We start from the raw sequence: 21,035 nt of genomic DNA, 5'->3' as shown, positions 1-21,035 counted from the left end.
AGGGCGACAGCAGAGTATAGCAATCACTTTTCAGTAATGTGTAGTAAATAAAAAGCCTTTCGACTGTTTTTTTTTGGGGAGGGGGGGGGGGGGGGGGGTGAACACATAAAGCATAAAACTACAGGTAGCGGGGGTAAACCAGCTGCCACCAGGCTTGTCTCGCTATAGCTCCCACACCTGACTTGGAGGGGGTGACTACAGAATGGCGATCACCTTTCAATAATGTGCAAGTATATTAAACGACTAGTGAAATCAAAGTCCTATGTTGCAGACAGAATGGGCATTATTATCTTGCGGACATCCACAATGGTATGAATCGATCTGAAGAAACATAATGGCTGATGCAGACACGTCAACCATGGGTTTTTTCCCGTATAATAATAATCAGCCTTGGGTAGAAGAAATATCTATTTCCATCACATTATTTGTGCTTTCCCAAATAACATATTCAGACACACACTCACTCACACACACACACACACTCTATTCATCTACTCATTCATACATACATACATACATGCACACACACACACACACACACACACACACACATACATACACACACAGAGAATGATCTATTCATTCATACATATATACACACATAGATAAAATCACACATACACACACACACACACACACACACACACACACACACATATATATATATATATATATATACACACACATATACACATACATATACACATACATATACACATGCATGTGTACTTACACACATAGAACTGGTATGGTGCTTAATGTACCTATCAGTGGCAGTACCAGTAGTAAAATTGTTCTGAGTGAGTTTTATATGTAAGTGCTTTATACAGCTTTGCTGTGTGTGGATGTAATTGAAAAGGCATGTAGGTACAGAACAGACTGTGGTACATTACAATCATGCCATCAAAGCGACTAATAAAACACACAGATGCTGCTTTTATTTTGATAAATCACCTGTAAATGTCTGATTCACTGTTTTATCTCATATTTCCTGTAGATGTAATGTCATCCTTAAGGGCATAATCAGACATAGCAAAGAAAAAAAACCCTCTGAGAACATTACCAATGTAGAGGATAGATTGGGTAGATCCTCAGAGATGGACAAACACCTGCTCGTGATTCACAGAGGACCACATTTGATTTGATATGAGGCTGGCTTTGCTCTGAGGTAGCAGATAAAATGGTTATATTTCTTGTATCTCAAAGCTTTGACTGGGCATGGTACTTGGCAGCCAAAAATCAAAGGCTAGATGACATGAGATTGTTTTGTTAGGGCTTTGACTGATGTATCTGGGAAAGAAAAAAAACAACAACATTCTTTCATCTTAAGGCTTTTGAGATTCAATGAAACATGAATGATTGGGTAAACCTGAACCTGCTCTTGGAACAGTCATCCAGTAAGCCCATCATTTTATAGCCCTGATCAAACAGTCCTTGATTTGATTGGATGTGTGAGTATTGAATTGTGTCCTAAATGTAAGCCTCATCATATGAGTGTACAATGAATGTACAATTTTGTCAATAGGGTTGATTTTTTTTTTTTTTAATAAATATAATCCCATAGATAGGATTTTGTTTAAAAAAGAAATCAACCCAATTGACAAAAGGCTTCATCACTCTCCTGATAAATGTGTTTTGAGTTTATGGAATTGAAATGGAATTGGATACTGGGACTCAGGGTTTAGGTGACCTGTTTTGGGATAACTATGTCAGTGAATGTGTTAAGAGTTATTGATGCCATTCTAATTCCATTTGAGTGTTAGTGAAGGCAGCTGTGTTATTGGCATCGGTACTGTTTGTTGTTGTTCAAGTGACTTCCTTCTCTGTTTCCCTTTGTTTCTCTCACTGTCTCGACAGGCCACCACGGACCTGTACGGAAACTGTACCCTGCGTCACTCTGGCACGTCTGCCGCGGCTCCGGAGGCAGCTGGTGTGTTTGCCTTGGCGCTGGAGGCCAAGTAAGTACACCTCCGTTTTCCACGCCACGGCACAGATGAACGAGATGCTTCTTCTTAAAAGATTTATGACGCTGTGAGTCAGGCCTTACTCACAGCAGAGAGATGTAGTTGGCTTCACTGTTTTTTTGTTTGTTTATTTGTTTGGGGTTTTTTACATTTGCAGGGATGTGGTGAGGTGTTTTGTAAGAGAGCACATTTTCCTCCGTTCTTGCTCTGTCTGTAAGCAGCATCCCTTTGTTTTAGGCTCTCGCTGGTCGCTATTTCCAGGACTTTTGCCTTTTTGGGATTCTCAGCAGACAATTTTAGATCTAGACTCTCTGAGGAAAATTAGGAAAATGGTTGTTCAGTGTGTGTTGGCATTATAGACATGCCAGATTGCTTGATGACTATCAAAACAGAGCTGTTTGTTCTTTTAGGCAATAATTATCAGCTCTCTCTCTCTCTGGGTGCCAGAGAACAAATCTTGTTTGGCCTCAGGCTTGTCTTTATACCTCATTATATGGGTATATTGCCCAGAGTTTGGAAAGCCACGTTGGCTTTGAGGGCTCCTTTGATGTGAAAGACTGAATGTGTTGAACTCTGATCATGTATTGTAACAGTAAGCTGGATGCTTCAGCTGAAAAGGCATTCTTGTGAGGGACCATACCACTGACCTTTCTTGTTATGCGACACATAGACAGATAGACAAATGTGTGTGTGTGTGTGTGTGTGTGTGTGTGTGTATGAGAGAGAGAGAGAGAGAGAGAGAGAGAGATTTCAATAGCAGAGGTCATAAACCACGTCCCTCAGGCACAAATATACACCTATGATATATCGCCTTTACAATACAAATAAAATAATCAAAGATATAGATGGTGCTTTCCAATGCGTACAACACCTATATAACAGTGTTTTTCCCTTTCATTCATGTTTTTTTTTCTGTCCAGCCACATTAAGAAGACTTATGTTAATGAATGTTGACATGGCTGTACCTTTACACAGCAGCTCTGTTTGCTCAGAGTGGAATAATGATGTTTCTGTCAGGAGAGCTGGACGCTTGGGCTAGCTCAGGGTAAACAGTCTGAACCTCGCCTCTGTTTTTTCACTGCCCAAACACACTTGAACCACTGTAATTGTATGAGCCGTCAACTCAATGGAGAAAAAAGGAGTCATTTCTCATTGTGAAAGGAGAAAAAAAGCAATGCAGTCCGTGCCCTTTCAAAAGGCACTGAGTTGAGATTTCATTTGCAGATTTAGACGAATATTGCAGTTAAGCAAATGGCCCACAACACGTTGCCTCTTTATACAAAACAGAGAGCCCTTCAGAGCTCATATATTCCCATAATGCTTTGGGTGTGTGTGTGTGTGTGTGTGTGTGTGTGTGTGTGTGTGTATGTGTGTGTGAATGCATGTGTGGTGTGAGTGTGTGTGTGTTGTGTGAGTGAGGTGAAAACAGACATATCGTCTGTCATGCATCAAACTATTTTTGTAATGTTTTTCCCTGGTCTCAGTCATCAAGGTGTCTGGTTGATGGTCGCTGTTTTCTCTATATGTGGTTGGTTGACTGAAAGTGAAGGCAAAGAGTCAAGCATTTTTTTATGAAATTGACTTTATCATATATAAATGTGTGTGTGTGTGTGTGTGTGTGTGTGTGTGTGTGTGTGTGTGTGCGCGCGCGTGCATGCGCACAGCCCGAACCTGACCTGGAGGGATATGCAGCATTTGACCGTGCTGACTTCCAAGCGGAACAAGTTGCATGATGAAGTTCACCAGTGGAGGAGGAACGGCGTAGGGCTGGAGTTTAACCACCTGTTTGGATACGGTGTACTGGACGCTGGAGGGATGGTTAAAATGGCCAAGGAATGGAAAACAGTGCCAGAGCGTTTCCACTGTGTAGCAGGATCAGTCCAGGAGACCCAGTAAGTGTGAACTGTAATCCCATACTTCACACATATATTAATTAATATATGAGGAACAGTACATGACATACGTTACATTACATTTGCATTTACATTCACATTCATTTAGCAGACACTTTTAGCCAAAGCGACTTCCAAGACAGACAGAATACAAAACAAACACATGGCCATTAGAGAAGGTGCAAGACTTCCCAAAGTGCAGTAAAGTAAAGTGGAGGAATTAGTGTTTGCATGCATAGTTCAGACATGAGTATCCTACATTATTGTCCATGTACTCTATGCATTATGATGGGTCAATAGATTTTGAGCCTATTACGTGGTCATTTTGTTACATACATGTAATTTACATTTTTGCTGCATTATATAATGGTTGAGCTTTCATGTAATGAGGGTTTTTTTTGTGAGACTCAGGTTGATGTGCTTAAATGAATTGGAGGGACAATATTACCATTTTTCATCCCGTTCTGTGTGTCTGTGAGAGTGCATATGGCTTCTATCAGTTCAAGTCTCCACATGGAGACAGTGGGAATGCCTCTCTCTTTCCTTCCCCTTTCTCTCTCTCTCTCTCTCTCTCTCTCTGTCTCGCTCTCTTTTCTCTCTCTCTGTCTCTCTCTCTGTCTTTCTCTCTCTCCTCTCTTCCCTTTGCTCCCCTCTGGCCCTCATTCTCACAGCTGCTATAATTAGTCCTCTCCCACTCACTGCTGGGCATGCTATGGCAACAGCTTCAATTAGACAGAGTTTGATTGGCATTCAGGGATTTGTTCAGTATTTGTTTGTGTGTGTGTGTGTGTGTGTGTGTGTGTGTGTGTGTGTGTGTTCCTCTGTTTGTGTGTGTGTGTGTGTGTGTGTGTGTGTGTGTGTGTCTGTGCTTGTGGGTATTTGTGCTTGCAGCCCATGCTGACAAAATACAATAGTTCATATCTTACCTAATAGTGTGTCAGTAGGAGTGTCAGCTGAGTCAATATGTAAGACTGTCAATTAAGCAACGGCAGGCTGAGAGATATGTTTCTAAATCCTAATGAGCAGAGACATGCAGAGCCTTGGCTTTGTGATAAGGCCACATACATTCTCCGCTAATGAATCCTCTCATAACCTTTATGGAGTCGCCCGTGCAACACTGTTATCACTCTTTGGCAAACAAAGATGTCATGCAGTTCAGTCTCACTGTATGGAAAAAAAACCCTGATCATACAGACAGAGGAACCAACATCCTCATTACGATCTAATTATTCATATACACAATAAACAGAGCGAGAGAGAGAGGAGAAAGAGAAAGAGAATATGTGTATCTGTGTTTGTATGTGTGGGATTGTGTGCACGCCTGTGGGTTTGTATGCAAACACTTACGATGAAATATCAAACATATCCAAGGCTCCTTTGTGTTAATATTATAGTATAATCATGAAACTCTCCACTGGACAGTAATAGTCCAGCAGCGCTGAACAGAGCAAAACATTTGTTCCACGACACTGATTAAAACAGAAGTATCAGCTGTTTGGGTTTTCTGCTGCAAGCTAGGCTATTAATATTGTGTGCATTACTGGAATGAAAAAAAAAAAATCAGAGAGCCTCATTAAGCTCTTTTTTTGGTCACGCCTGGTACTCTGTATTTTTTTTTTTTTTGTCATGCCTGGTAGCCTGTTTTTTTTTCTGATCTTACAGTTTCTCCCTCTGATCAGTTTCTACCTTTGATTCTAATGGCTGAAAGCTTTAATTAAATTCACACATTGTCTGATTGATCGCTGCACCTGCTGTTTAGGAAATCAGTTTTTTTGGGACCAAATTAAATTTCTCTCTCTCTCTCATGTCATCCCATAGTCAGCACAGTTCTTATGGTCAGCAGCTGATTTGGAAAGGGCAGTCCAAACACCAATTATATGCAGTATCTGTTACCTAACTGTTTATAATCTTAGAAATTATTTGAGCCATCTCTTAAATTGGAGACTAAATAAAAAGCCAACTGTTTTGTGAGAAATTTGTATGGACTGTGCTTGTCCTAGATCTGATCTGGATGTGCTGCCAGTGCAATTGAGAGTTTCCTACTCATAAACTAGACCTTTTTTAACAACCTTGACACTGCAATATACATTCTGCTTTGCTTTTGGTTTAGTGAAGAGGTTTTAGGTTATGCTTGCTCTTTGTGTTTTTTTGTGTTTAATGCCTACAGAGACATATTAAGTTGTCTTTACCTCATGTTCTGTTTATTGTGCTCCATGGTGGAACAAAATATTTTGATTTGTTTCTTTATGTGGCAACTCAATCAATGAGGCAGATTTTTCCCCCTGAAAAGATACATAATGTAATATGTAATTTTGTGTGAAATGGAAAACTGCCCTTAGACTGGAAATCACACTTGCTGCTTCTTTTTTTTCCCATTCCTTTTTTTTTTCTTTTCTTTTTTTTTTGTAAATAGCCAGTTATGTACATCATGTCAGAAATTTGCTCACATGGGCTGTGCATTCATGAGGTGCTGGTCTGGTCAACCTTTTGCCTTATGTTCCATACTTCAGTGATTTTAATAATACTGCATTTTATACGGCCTGCTTTAGCTGACCAACTAAGCATGTCTGCACTCCAGCACTCTCCCACCAGCCCTCTGAATATTTCTGTGAATTAGTTTCCCAGGAAACAGTATTCCCTCCCTCCCTGTCTCTCCATCTCTCTCTCTCTCTCTCTCTCTCTCTCTCTCTGTCTCTGTCCCTTTCTCTTTCTCCCTCTCTCTCTCCCTCCCTTTCTCTCTCTGCCTCTCTTCCTCCCCCCTTTCAACGTTAATCTACAGTAATGGCCCAAGCACAGAAACCTGCCTCTGGTAATACCATTACGTCCATTTTATGACCACTCACTCCAGCCTGTTGGCATTATCATCCTACCACCATAGAGCAGGGAGTCAGCAGTCTTCCTTTGTGTTTGCCACACAACAAAGCAACCCACCTCCTACTACACACACACAATCCCCTAATCTTGCCAAAGCAATTTGTTGGGACCGGTGTGCTACATTATTGAAAGGAGGCACATAGTACAATCTTTTTGTTATGGCCCAGTTCTTACTTATTGTTATCAAAACTCAGATAGCCTTAAATGTTGAGCTCGGGAAAAAAAAAAAAAAATACAAAAAACAACACACTCATTTTCGTTTTAGAAAAAATGGCACTTTTATTAATTAGCTCTGTTATTATTAAAAAAAAATAGAGGATGAAAGAGAGTAAAAAGACCTGGTTTCATTCAAGCAATGAAAATGTATTTGTGTTGAAAGACAATTTAACATTTCAGTTTGTACAGGAAAGCGCATTTGTCTTGTGCGTGCTTGTAGAATGTATGATGTATTTATGATGAACAAATTAGACATTTGTCTGTACGTTACTTAAATCACATGAGGCACAATCCCTGTAAATGTCATCTCATTACACAGAGACAGTAATGGGTAGAGACGCGTCTTATTTGATACTAGCTAACTGAGTTATGTTTTTGTTCACGCTAAATCTTTACCTATGAATCTTTCTTAGCACGTTAACAGCGCAATAATTCATTGTGCTTCTAACCATAAGGTAATTAAGGAAGAAGATGTTTTCTTCTATCTACGATCCTGGTCTTCATTAAAGGCTGTCAGCTTACTTGTTGGGCTTGCAATGGAATTTTACTCTTGTTCATAGCGGTATCTTTTATTCAGTTGTGAGCATTTTAGCAGTACTCTCTCTGCGGTTCATTAAATACCAAGCCTATTTAGAACATCAAAGAGATACATTTATTAATTACTTGAACAAGTTGCCACAAATATTTTGACCAAACACAGGGTTTGTCTCTGTGGTTTGGCTTGACATTCTAAATTTTGGAAGGTATTCATACTGTTCAGGATGATGTCTCCTCTTTCTGTCTCTGTCTCTCTAATTCACTCTCTGTTTCTCTGTGTTCCTTACCTTCTCTCTCTCTCTCTCTCGTTCTCTCTCTCTCTCTCTCTCTCGTTCTCTCTCTGCAGTCAAATCCAATCTGGTGATAAGTTGGTGCTAGCCATCACCACCGATGCCTGCCAGGGGAAAGAAAACTTTGTGCGGTACCTAGAGCACGTGCAAGCTGTTATCACTGTCAACTCCAGTCGTCGTGGCGATCTCAACATTAACATGACCTCTCCCATGGGTACCAAGTCCATCCTGCTCAGCCGCCGGCCCCGTGACGACGATGCCAAGGTGGGCTTTGACAAGTGGCCCTTCATGACCACTCACACCTGGGGAGAAGACCCCCGTGGCACCTGGGTACTGGAGGTGGGTTTCCAGGGGGAGGTCCAGCAGAAAGGTGTCCTGAAAGAGTGGACTCTCATGCTCCATGGAACACAAAGTGCCCCTTACATAGACCAGGTCGTACGTGATTACCAGTCCAAACTGGCTATGTCCAAGAAGGAGGAGCTCGAGGAGGAGCTGGACGAGGCTGTGGAGAGGAGCCTGAAAAGCTTGCTGAGTAAAAACTAGCCCCTCTGCATGAAGCTGGGCCTCTCATTCTCTCTCTCTCTCCCTCTTTCTTTTGTGCTATTTTTTCCTTCCTTCTCTCTCTCTCTCTCACTCTATATAAATACATATATATATATATATACTCTATTTCTCTGTCATATAACGTAATACTCTCCTTGTTTCTCATTTCCTTTTTTTCTTTTTCTCTGTGGTTTCTTGCCCCTACTATAATGAATGTTAGTTGTAACCCAATCATAATAAAAATATCCTCTAAAATGATACGTTCTAGAGAGAAAAGATTATATCTTGCTTTTTGTTCAATTTTTTTTTTCTTTTTTTTAACTTTCAAAAATGTATATATCTATTATGCAATATTCTTGCTTACCTTGCTGTTCTCCACCTCTTAAAAGAGCAACTGTTGTACAGTTTGTGACTATAAATGATTTTCTGTGTCTACTTAAAGTTTAATATCTTGCAAACAGAGCAGTGATACTTCTTTCTGTTATATTTTTGTGAAGAAGAAGTTTATATACATATATCTATATCTATATCTATATAAATGAGGAAAAACAACGTGTGAGTCATTTGACAGCTTCTGGCTAACAGAACGTATTTCATAACCTTCAGAAAACTTAATAAATCCATTCAGGTGTTTGGTAAAACACCTGACATTTAGGGAGGCGACAGTGAGCCTCAGACAGGCCGTAAGATGGGAATGGAACCTGTCAATCATAAGTATCAGTTATGAAATGTGGGTTCTCATTTAAAGGCTGCACAACCATAGTTACATAACAGATTCCCACTTTATGGAAATTGATCTTTTTCTATCAAACTGACCAGTAAATATATAAAAAATTTAAATATATAAAAATACCACTATGCATTGGGACAAAGAGAACAAAATATATAATTAGAATAAGGTCTGACATTTTAAAAAAATCTAGAGAAATATTAAACTGATGGATTTGTTTGCCTTCTTTCTGCTCTCTAACTCTCAGTCTTACTCTCTCTCTTTCTCTCTTGTTCTCATTGTCCGTTTTGCTGAAAGATAGTCTGGGAGAGTAGATTATGCAGGGGGCAGGTTTGTACTTCAGCAGGTCACTTTCATGAAAAATGGATGAGTCTCCACCAGCAGCTGGTTCATATTAAAGCACACCTTCACCCAGAGGTGCTGGGCATGTGAGGACGACCAGAGTGACGTATAAACCTTTACACCCTATACACCCTAACTTAACCATTATCTCTGCTCTCTTCCTCCTCTAACAGGTCAGGTTTAAAATGCATGGGCAGAATGAGCAGTGGCAAAGACAATGACGTGACACTTGTGCATTTATCTCCTACATTCTGGGGTGTGTACAAAAAAATTCAATTAAAGAGAGACGGAAAAATGTTTTTTGGAGGTTTTTTTGAATTTTATTCTCAAAGCAATGAATACACAGCAAAACTGTGCGATAGGCAATTGCTGGCATCCGAATTGAACAAATTATAGCGACAAAATCTTCAAACTGAGGGCTTGCTGGACTTGTGAGGTGGAGGATGGAGGTGATTCAACATTCAAGAAGGTAGCAGAACTTCTTCCAATTCTATATCAGCTTTCTAGGATTTTTAACATTAACGTTTTCAAAATTAGAGGGGGGGTGGGATGGGGGGGCAGGGGCAGGTTATGAGGAATAATAATAATAATAAAAAAAAATTTTTTCAAATTCCCAAGTTTTCAGACAGTAAAGGTGAAAAGTGTGTGCACAGGGAAGTACGGCAGCACTATAAAAACCATGTAATCTCTGTGAAATGCTAAACTGGAGCAGAAATGGCAGGAAAAGTGGAATGTATGTTGGACAGGTGCTTTTTAAGATGGTCTCTCTCCATGTTTTTTCTTGCTTGTCTTCTCAATCATGGTCTCCACGACCATAGAGGTCTCTTCATAGCCCCTGATCTTGTTATCAGGAGACAACCTCTCCACAGACTCCACCACCTCCACCTTCTCATAGCTCATGGAGTCAGGGGGGGTGTCGGACACAGTGGATGGCATGAGGGGTGGTCCCCTTTGGTGGCGCCCGTCCTCGGAGACCTTGTCCTTGTCGCTGTTCAGGTGTCCGTCACGGCCTGGAGCAGGGCTTGGCCCAGATGAAGGGCTAGGTTCTGGGGCTGGGCCAGGGGTGGGGCCTTGGCCTTTACCTTTAGGATGGGTGTCTCCGTTTTTGTACTTCTGATTTCCCTTCCCATTGTCCCCCTCTTTCTTGGATTTTCCCCTCTCGTCATCCGTCCCTTTGCCTTTGTCGTCTTCCCCGTCGTCTGTGGGCAGGGTGGGAGATAAGGGAATGGGGCCAGGTGGGGGTGGAGGTGGAGGGCTTGGGGTTGGGGAGGGTGTGCCACGCCCGTATGGAAGGTATGGGGGCATCATGCCATCTTCAATAGTGACATAAATGTGGCCAGCAGATGGGGTAGATGTGTAAAAGCAAGGGTCCAGGTAGCTGGATTCTCCGGTCACCAGCACGTAGCGGCCCTTAGTGTAAAAGTCCGCGATGGGTTCAGGCCTCCTGTACTTCCTCATGCGGTCTCTGACGATGTTACAGAGCGTGTCAAATGCCTTGCTAATCTGTGCACCGTCAGGAACGTCCTCACGATTCACACTCTTGAACAGAGAGGGATGTTCCTCTTTCCTTACCTCGCCCTCTTGTTCCATCTCTCTCGACTTCTCTTCCTCGCCGGGGTCCCCTTGGCTTTTCTCCTCTTGCCCGTTGTCTGTCAAGTCTTTGGAGGTGATCTCTTTCTTTTTGATCACTTTCTTTTGGTTCTTCTGACGTGGTTTGACGTTGGTAATGTCTTGTATAGCTTGGGTAATATCTGCAAAGAAAATAGCAATTATACGAGTGATACACACAGTGTGGTGTTGTATTAAGAGAACAGTTGAAAAGGTCATACTCATGTATCATTCTCAGCAGCACTGGGATGGGTTCCAGTGAATGTGCTGTCTCTTTAGGTGCACAAAACCACCACAGCAAAGACAGTGGACATTTACAGACTATTAGCAACTGATAAATGGCAGCTTTGAGCAGTTTGTTTTCTCTCTGTTTGGCCTGTGTGTGTGATGCAACTGTGTCATATGTCATAGTCTTCCCCATTCACCCCTGTGTTCTCACCTTTTCCTCTGTGAATCATAGTAGGGCTTGGAGTGTATCTGTAATTAGTTGTGAACAAGGTAATAGGTGTCCCAATTATGGCTGAGTTCAGTCTGCAAGAGACAACATCACAGAACCATGAAGTGAATACTGTTGATCTCTGTTTTTGTTAAGATATGTGTATACACATGTACACACGCTCACACACACACGCTCACACGCACACATACACACACACACACACACACACAAAAGCATATATATATATATATATATATATATATATATATATATATATATATATATATATAAAATAGGACACAAGTCCCCCATGTGCCTAATCGTAGACACTTAAATCTTTTAGCCACCTGTGACAATGCCACAGAAACTGTAGATTTACTCTGTGTGTGGAATAACATTGCCATCAGGTGGATGATTTATCCATTACAGGTGTTAAGAGGAAAGGGAGTGAGCTGAACACTGAACAGAACAGAACTGAACAGATCTTCTTCTTTTATCCAGCCACGTAGATCAGTGTTTGATTTAGAGCTGTGCATGTGTGGCAGGAATGAGAATGGAAAACGACCAGTGAGCAGTGAGTGGATCCTTTAATTACGCCGGTGAGACTGACCTGTGATCTTCGTTCTCAATGATCCTCTTATACCTTTCCAGCTCATTCTCCAGAGAAGTCTGGTACACGGCCAGGTGTCGGCACTGGTCGGTGTATTTCTCCAGCGATCGCTCGGCTTCCTCGATTTCCTTCCTCAGTGACTCGATCTGCTCATTATACAGCTGGATCTCGTCATCGTAGCTGTCCTGCGTGGTCTTGATCGTCTGCTCCAGCGCTGAGGTCTGACAGATTAACACATGGAGATGTATACTCTTCAAAGAATAGCATTTTTAGTGGGACAAAAAAAAAGTAAAAATAACAATAATAATGACAAAGGTCTGGTCAGCACAAGCTGGTGTCAGGGGAATTCTTACAACTACAACATATGCTTATTACTGAGACCCAGCTGAACAAACAAGAATATGTTAGAAATTCAGAGGTGATGTTAATTTTTTTCTGATTGACCTTGTTTATTTTTTTTTTAATACAGATCATAACCACACTTTACAGGGCTGAAATCTGGTTGAAATTCAAGTATTTCAGTGCAACTGTAAAGGCTTCGGAGTAGGAAAAGTTACGGATAATACTGGCAAACAGATGGTTTATTTATTCATTTATAAATTATTCTTACTGAAAAAATATTGACTTCTACACACATAAAAGATTCACACTCAATATTAAATGAGCTTAATTACTCATCCAAGGGTTGATATAAATTATACAAATATAAATAACATAAATGGCCATGAAAAGGAAATAAAAAAATTAATATTATGAAAAATAACATTTGTTTGGACAGCCAAGGTTTGTCTTTTGTCAAAACCTGCAGGAATAAAACAAATTTAGAGTAAACAACTTTTATCCAAGTGAAAAAAAAAACCCTTGGCAAATGTCCTTCCTTTTTTAGAGAAACCTTTTTTTACATTTAATGAAAATTAACTCTAGAAACTGTGACTGCACACATGAAGCAGAGCGTAATAATCTCTCCACAATGGTGAAAAAGAGAGTAAAAGAGTGGGAAAAGGTCATGTGTGGTATTTCTGGTGATGAATCATAAAGATTCCAGACTCAAATTCACGCTTTTGCTCTTCCATGGCCACTGACCTCAGCCTGCAGCCGCTGTTTTTGCGCCTGGAGTTGGCAGAGGGCGCTCTTGTACTCCTCTAGCTGGCTCTGCAAAGCCGGCACACGTCTCTGAGCAATAAGTCTCTCCTGTTCCTAAACACCCGTGAGGAGAGAGAGAGAAAGAGAGAGAGAGAGGGAGGGAGAGAGAGTGAGAGAAAGCAGGAGAGAGAGAGAGAGAGAGAGAGAGAGAGAGAGAGAGAGAGAGCACAATGTTGATGCAATAAAACAGTGACAAATACCCTGTCAATTAAAAAAAAAAGAGTGGAACACATTACATCGTTTCCATAGTAACAAGTACTGTATGAGCTGAATGAGAACACTACACATAGTACGCTGACTGTTACACAAATTTGAAATTGTGTTTAAATTATATTAGAGTTACATTCATTGACATGTGCGCTAATGTTATGAAAAGTCAAGCACTAATACATTGGCGCTGGTCATGATTCAGTATTTTCCTCTGATCTAACAGTAAAAATTGCAGTCTGATAAATCGCACAGAGAGGAAAATCCTTGAAGTGTAGCAATGTTGTGATGTTTTCATGGAGCCTGATATTAAGACCACATGTGTCTACTCCTACACATACAACATCATCGCCGGCTCTGCACTTGATCAAAGAAAACGGCAGAGCCAGGAGAAAATGTCATCACGACAAGAATAAAATCAGGCGGGGCACACTTCAGAGCGTCTGGCTAATCTCGGTGGCACCGCGGCAGCACCGTCCTTATTCCATCTGACACGGCCCGCTCCGGCACGATCTGACTGAGTCATGAGAATGGCCGAAGGTCATCCCTTACCTCTGAGAAACCCACAGACATGTTAGGCATGAGAGGAGTGGACTGGTTTATCTGGTTCAGGATGTTAACATAGGTCTGGATCTCGGCAAGGTTCTGTAGGAGAGAGAGAGGGAGGGAGAGAGGGGGAGAGAGAGAGAGAGAGAGAGAGAGAGAGAGAGAGAGAGAGAGAGAGATTGATAATGGTAATAAGGTCCTGTAGAATGCAGCAGACTATGAAAAGGTCAACGTCATTAGAGACTCACACAACTTTTTTCTGTGTAGTTGTGTGTGTGTGTGTGTGTGTGGGTTGCATTAAGATGAGTAAAAGACAATTGCATTTGTCTTATTGGCCCAATAAAAGAAAAAATGCACAAAGACACTGTTTATGTTATTCCACCCAACACAATGACAGTCCACAAAGGAAATGGGCTCCATTTTCCCATGCGGAGTTCTATGCTAAAGTAACGTTCACTGATTCAACATGACGACAGATTGGATTCCTGCTCTTCAATACACTCTCTCATCACTGTCAAAAATAATGTAATGTACATTCACACTTTTTCTAAATGTCTTCCTGTATCTCTTTTATTAATATATGTGTGTGCCTGGCTCTGTGTATGTTTGTGTGTATGCAAGTGTGTCTGAGTGTGTGTGAGTGTGTATGTGAGTGTGAGAGAAAGTGTGGGAGAGTGTGTGTGTGTTTGTGTGTATGCAAGTGTGGGACAGTGTATGTGTGTGTGTGTGTGTGTGCGCGCGTGTGTGCGCATGCACTCAAGCTTACTGCTGAACTGAGCTGTTTTTGTGAAGTTTTTTTTTTCTCTATTATGCAGTGTTAGGAGCAGACAGACAGTCCCACCCCTTCTGAAACACACAAATAAACCTCTGCACTTCTGTGCTTCTCTGTGCGTCTCCTGTGTTCTCACTGTTGATTGAACACTGTTTAGCCTGGGATGTTTTCAATCACGGGTCATAAACTCCCTGAAATATGTCATGTTTAATCTGCCCCTCTCCTCTGTGTGTCACATTAACTAAATACCAGGGCACTATCAGGGTGTGACAGGATATGCTAGCTCCCATACCTTAGCCTGCAGGTCAAAATCATTTTGCTTTTATTAGCGTTGGCATACATGTCTGGGATCCCCTTACAAGACTTCATAAGTTGCTGCATGCAGGAACACTCTCTGATTAAATATATTTCCTGTTGAAAATTCAGATAAAATATTAATCTTATTGATAGTAGATGTGTTGCCATGTTGCTGTGACATACTACATTGCAGCATAGTGATCAGTCAGCAAAACTAAATGCCACATGACTGTGGCACAGACTGAAGAAGAGTGTCGGTCTGGGAAACCACAAAAACCTGCCCAGAGACAACTGTGTGCTATTAACACTGTAAAACCTAACAAAAAACTGTCTGCAACTGTCTGCTAACACTGCAAACAGTTGTATGCATTCCTGACATTGACACTGCTGAGCAGTCATTCACTTAAGTCATCTAGACACGTAGAATTAACTCTCTCAACTCTTTCATACACACTGCCTGGCCAAAAAAAGTCGCCATCTGGATTTTGAGCCTCTGAAGGCAGTGTTATGACCTAGGGTTGCTTCAATTGGTCAGGTCTAGGCTCAGCAATGTTATATGGCCATAAAAGGAAGTCAGCTGAGTACTTGAATGTACTGAATGACTAGGTTATCCCATCAATGGATTTTTTCTTCCCTGATGGCACAGGCATATTCCAGGACGACAATGCAAAGATTCATCGGGCTCAAATTGTGAAAGAGTGGTTCAGGGAGCATGAGGAATCATTTTCACAAATGAACTGGCCACCTCAGAGTCCTGACCTTGACCCCATTGAAAGTCTTTGGGGTGTGCTGGAGAAGCCTTTACGGAGTGGTTAGACTCTCTTGTCAAAAAGATCTCGGCCGAAAATTAATGCAACGCTGGACGGAAACAAATGTGACATTGTATAAGGTTGTCGAAACAATGCAATGGTGTATGTGTACTGTAATCAAAGCTAAAGGCAGTCCAACAAAAGATTAGAGTGTAAAACTTTTTTTTGGCCAGACTGTGTATATGCTTCCTGTCTTCTTCTTCTTGTTCTCTTCTTTTTCATGTTCTTCTTCTCCTTTTTAAGGAACTTTCATGTTATAGAACAACTAGAAATCATGAGCTGAGCTTATATCATTCAAATAAAGTACAGAAAACAGACTCAAACAATACTGTTCAAACAATATTTGGTAATGTTGGAAACCTATCTATTTCTTGCATTTTGCTCTCTCACTACTTTACTGGCTGAGGAAGAAGGGAGTCCAGAGATAAATGCTATTTATCAGTCTTATGTGTTGCGGTCCACTTCTTAAATGACTGCAACAGACGTCTACACTACTTACAAAGTTGTTACATAAGCATCTGTACAATGAGCCAATGCAACCTTTTTGCAGTTATAACTAGTTTCATTACAGCCCGTGAAACACAAAATCACAAAGTCTGCATTATTGTGTTGCGATCATGAGCAGAACTAAGCTTAGTTTTTTCTGAGGCTAACTTTGTGAATTATTGGACAAGAGGGACAGATATGATAACTAAATTCAGTTAAACTGGGAAAAAAGACACTGTTTTACGTCCACTTCATCTTTCTGTTATTATCTGTTATGAAATTTTATATCATTCCTAGCGCTTTGCCAAAACAATGCTGGTTGGCTCATATCCTCTAAAATCACAGCACACAACAAACCGGTAAGGGAGTCGTATAGGTCAGTGATCGAGGTGTGACTTTACTGTCTGTTTCAGATGTGCTTGGATCATAATTTAAAGCTGACACGGTTAGACAATACACATTTGTCAACACTACAAAGGTTTTTTTGGGGGGTTTATATTATATTTGTCTCACTGTTTTGCGCTAGTAACTACCCCTGGTTTTGCTTTTACCAGCTATCATTTGTCTCTGGTTGACACACACCTTGCTTGTCTTAAGATTTACGGCACACCTCATTTATTTAGTTATTTCAATTTTTTTTTTCTTCACTTTGTCGCGGGGTGAGGTAGAGATTGCCTATTGATTGGTGACATCAGAAAGAAGTTTTACAGCGTCCCGTGACTTCTTCCATTTCAATCTAACTACTGCTGTCAAGTCTATTCTGACTGGGCCCTATCTGAGCCTCTCTTTCACAGAATCTGCTGATGAAACAATGCTAATGCGTTTGTTGGCATTATGCTGAGGGCTTCTCACTAAAAGATGGACATGTTTTCTCTTTGTTTCTCTCAGGCCGTAGCCAATACTGCCAACTAAGCAAGAAAAAAAAAAAAAAAGGGAAACAGTTTCTAGCCCCTTGTTAACTTACACAGTCACTGTACATAGTTCTACAAAGACCCGTCTGATATGTTTAAGAAGTGAACAAACTAAAACAGAGTGATGTAAAAAAAAAAAAACAGACTGACTGAGGGTAACCCGATGAAAAGAGAGCAACTACTTTCCTTTCATTCTTGTTTAGATATCAGTATTTCCAGAACATATTCTGTCTCATATTTGCTTTAAACTATATCTTACAAATACCTGGTTCAATCAGACAAGTGCACTTTCATTCACAGTAAGCAAGGATCCGAGTGTATGTGTGAGAGTGTGTGTGTGTGTGTGTGTGTGTGTGTGTGTGTGGGAGACTCAGTGATCTGTACTTGCTGGATAGTCAGTCAGCCTACCTTTTTATGTCTGTCTTTAGTAGAGCTGATGTCATCTTGTAGGAACTGAGATTGTATCTGATACTCAAGATTTCTCAACAACGCAGTGTCAGCTTCCTGTTGGGACAAGAGGAAATGGAATCAGTGGGACATCACAGGCAATTGGTTGAAAGAGATACTCACTCTCTCTCTCACTCTCTCTCACTCTCTCTCACACTCTCACTCTCACTCTCACACTCACTCTCACACTCACTCTCACACTCACTCTCACACTCACTCTCACACTCACTCTCACACTCACTCACTCTCTCTCTCAAAAAGAAGGAGAGAAAGAAAAAGGCTCTGCTGACTTAACTAAGAAAAAGTGGATAGGAAGCAGTATGATTTTCTGAAGTAATTAACACATCCAGAAAACTGATGGGTCACTGATCTACCCTACACTTCAGTAAGAGTTATAAACTAACGTTACATTATTATTTCATCTGTCTGGATGAACAGATATATCAAACTGAATATTGTGGAGAATTATGTAACATGTTACAACACCTAAAACACACTATATTACGTGTGCGCACATAGCATTGTCGTATACCTTGTTGAGTTGTTCCAGAGTTCCTCGCAGCTTTTCCTGATATTCACACTCGTTTCTGTATCTTTAAACAGAGTCACGACATGAAACAGTGTAACTATAAATCAACCTCTTACACTACTGAGCACTTATTGTCATATTAACACACATCAGTAGGTGCCTGGACAGTTATCGGTCTCACAGTCATTATGATGACGGCGTTTCTGTGTTGGTCACAGGTGCATGCACTCCAGGCTGGCTTTTCCCATTCATGACAGACAATATCTAATCAGAGGCATGTTGCCTTTAAAAGGCCCAGTTTTTATTCTGTGTGCACAGGGCAAGTTTCAGAGCAAGTTCTGGGGGATACAAACTGTATCTAAGAGACTATGAGATACAGTAGAATGGCAAGAGTCATTACATCTGACTGGTGCAGCATAAGTTCAGAACCGTCATTACTCTAGTCTGACGAGATCAGACCGGACAAATGCTTTTCTATGGAATATTATTTTAGTTGATATTAGTTTGTGGTCTCATAATGGTTATGCACATCTATTGATCACACTGGTTAGAGTTGAACATACTTCATTCCTTATGCCGTCAGGTAAATGGTTTTAATGGTGAAGCAGCAATCATTAAAACGTTATGATCACAGTGCGAATTATACAATGACAATTGGGGTGGGGGGTGTCAACTTTTTCTCCAGGGCTATGTAGCATAGGATATATACATTTTTTGAACCCCCCGAACTGCTGTTTTTACCTCTTTTGGGCGGGGGGGGTCCAAGTCTTAATTAGGAGGGCCAGACCCCCCCCCCCCAATCCCTCCTGTAATTCGAACCCTGGTTATGATAACACTGTCAGAATGATGTCCAAGTTAATGACAGTCATTTGATGTTACTAATGGTCATTTGTGTTGAACGGTGCCATTGGCTGTCCCACTTGTTCAGCCTGTTACCTGTTGTTAAACTCATCCAGCATGCGCTCGGCATCCTTCAGCTCCCGCTCGAGCTTGGCCCGCTCGGACTGCAGCTCACGGATGCGCTGACGGTTCACGCTGATCTGCTCGCTGAAGGCCTCCTCCAGGCCGGAGGGTTCTTCCATGCGTTGTAGCGTTTCTAGCTGTTTTCGGAACACGGCATTGCGCTGCTCCAGTACTCGTGCTCGGTTAATGTAGCGTGCAAAGCGGCTGTTGAGCTCCTGTAGGCTCTCCCAACCCTTGTCGGCCGAGTGCCCGGAGGTAGCATCTGGGCTGCTCGGTTCCTCGAGAACATCGGAGCGCTCGTACTTCTCCTTGCGCACCTCGCGCAGGTATGTGGTCTTGAACATGTTGCAACACGCTGATCTCTTCTGCCCTTTGTTGGTTATGCTTGTCCCCTTTAGCACCTTTACTGCGTGAAAACTAGGGTGCTCACCCTCTGCTGTCTCATGCTGCTCTGAGCACTTCTCAGCTCTGTCGTGCATCGAAAAAGCCTAAAAGTTTTCACGTCCTCGTGACGCTGTAGCGTGTTTGGCCTGTTCCAGAGTGTTGGTCAGTCATTGTGACCGGCGCCAATAAAAAACGCTGACATTATTCAAAACGGAATGCGGGGAAAGCGGGCTCTGCTGTGTCAAGCAAACTATTATCAGTCTGCTAGGCTTTGTTTTCAGCTCAGCTGTTTCCATTTGAGGGGCTATATACGAAAATCTCAGGCTAGGCACTTTTCAAAAATAGAAACAAGTCGACATTGACAACGTGCGATCTAGTAAAGTCTGAGTCCTTTTTTGGTACCAGCTGCACACACAGCGCCAATGAAATCAGACTAATGCACGGTTAAATCAGTTCCCTCTTTACTCAGACAGACTGTTCAAATAGAAGGGAATAAAAAGATCACAGAGAAAGGTCTAGATCATTCATGTGTATTAGATTCTGCTGGGTTCATTGTTTGACCTGGCCCTTTGTTTACAAGGGCTCGCAATGACGTTTGCGAGAAATTATGTAGTGTCACGACGTGGGATTTCAGCTCTCATTGGTCAAAATAAATTTAAGGTATGAGCTCGTGATATTTATCTTGTTACTGACTGATTAATTGAATTGGTTTTGAATACAACGTATTCTGTTCGATAGTGGTTGGTATTACGTAGAAATCAAGGTGCTTTATTAGCAAGTGTGTCATGTATCAGTAATGCGTGCTTTGAAAATAGCACGTTTCATTTTGATCTCCCTCTTTCTGAAACACTGACTGTGCCTTTGATTACACCTGTCATTTCAATAAAGGCGTGGAACAAAACACAGAGAAAGAGAAGGACACCCACAACGTTACATAGGTACAAGAAGATTAATTTGCTGATGTATAAATAAATGCGATCAGAGGAAAAAGGGCAATGAATGGTGTTTTGTAATAAGACGAACCGAGCCGTTTGTGTTCCACCGTAATTAAAACAGTGACGCATATCGGAGGCAGTGCAGAGGTGTACAATAAGTGGGGACTCTGAGGTAATGACTCTGGATGTAAAAGGAGAACTTCTTTGTCCTGCATCATTATGATTTGGTAAGACACACAGATAAACACAGAGAGAGAGAGAGAGAGAGAGAGAGAGTTATCGCAGCTTTGTGTACACCCGAGGTATGTGTAACTGGGAGCTCTCAGTTCTCAGTCACACTGAATATTGCTGCGAGTGTGTGGAAGTTGGGCATGCCGCAGCATTGCAGGAAACGACATCTCAAACCCATCAGCTGTGTCTGAGCGCTTTCTTCCTATTACTCTGTGTGTCCTTGTACCAGTTAAGTAAGTACATATTTCCATTTACCTGCTACTTTTCTCCAGTGTGGCTTATTTTCCCTGACAGAGGTTGCACACCCCCTGAGAGACCATAGGGTTGAAG

At 41.4% G+C, this 21,035-nt stretch overlaps 2 protein-coding genes across 2 annotated transcripts in view; one reads left to right on the top strand and one right to left on the bottom strand.

The window, feature by feature from the left end:
• pcsk2 (proprotein convertase subtilisin/kexin type 2) overlaps positions 1 to 8,316 on the top strand; it is a 28,586-nt gene extending 20,270 nt beyond the window's left edge. The window contains exons 10-12 of the mRNA XM_030771754.1: positions 1,858 to 1,958; positions 3,629 to 3,856; positions 7,830 to 8,316. Of these exons, the coding sequence (XP_030627614.1) occupies positions 1,858 to 1,958; positions 3,629 to 3,856; positions 7,830 to 8,316 (816 nt within the window). The remainder of the gene's footprint in view (positions 1 to 1,857; positions 1,959 to 3,628; positions 3,857 to 7,829) is intronic.
• Positions 8,317 to 10,141: 1,825 nt separating this feature from the next.
• Positions 10,142 to 19,499, bottom strand: bfsp1 (beaded filament structural protein 1). The gene is made up of 8 exons (XM_030772900.1): positions 19,129 to 19,499; positions 18,196 to 18,256; positions 17,625 to 17,720; positions 13,948 to 14,040; positions 13,129 to 13,242; positions 12,046 to 12,266; positions 11,436 to 11,527; positions 10,142 to 11,139 (listed from the first exon to the last, which is right to left on the bottom strand). The coding sequence occupies exons 1-8, from the start codon at positions 19,497 to 19,499 to the stop codon at positions 10,142 to 10,144; spliced, it is 2,046 nt and encodes a 681-aa protein (XP_030628760.1).
• Positions 19,500 to 21,035: the final 1,536 nt, after the last annotated feature.

This window comes from Chanos chanos, chromosome 4, assembly GCF_902362185.1.
Source record: "Chanos chanos chromosome 4, fChaCha1.1, whole genome shotgun sequence".
NCBI classification, from domain to species: domain Eukaryota; kingdom Metazoa; phylum Chordata; class Actinopteri; order Gonorynchiformes; family Chanidae; genus Chanos; species Chanos chanos.
The sequence above is the reverse complement of the archived record's forward strand: the minus strand, read 5'-3'. Positions and strand labels throughout refer to the sequence as shown.

What these genes read in the sequence shown, in the direction of transcription:
- bfsp1 (XM_030772900.1), bottom strand. Translation starts at nt 19,499, where the DNA reads ATGTTCAAGACCACATACCTGCGCGAGGTGCGCAAGGAGAAGTACGAG. An exon ending in CTCTGGAACAACTCAACAAG is followed by an intron (nt 17,721 to 18,195) that starts GTATACGACAAT and finishes TTGTCCCAACAG; the next exon opens with GAAGCTGACACTGCGTTGTT. An exon ending in CTAAAGACAGACATAAAAAG is followed by an intron (nt 14,041 to 17,624) that starts GTAGGCTGACTG and finishes TCTCTCCTACAG; the next exon opens with AACCTTGCCGAGATCCAGAC.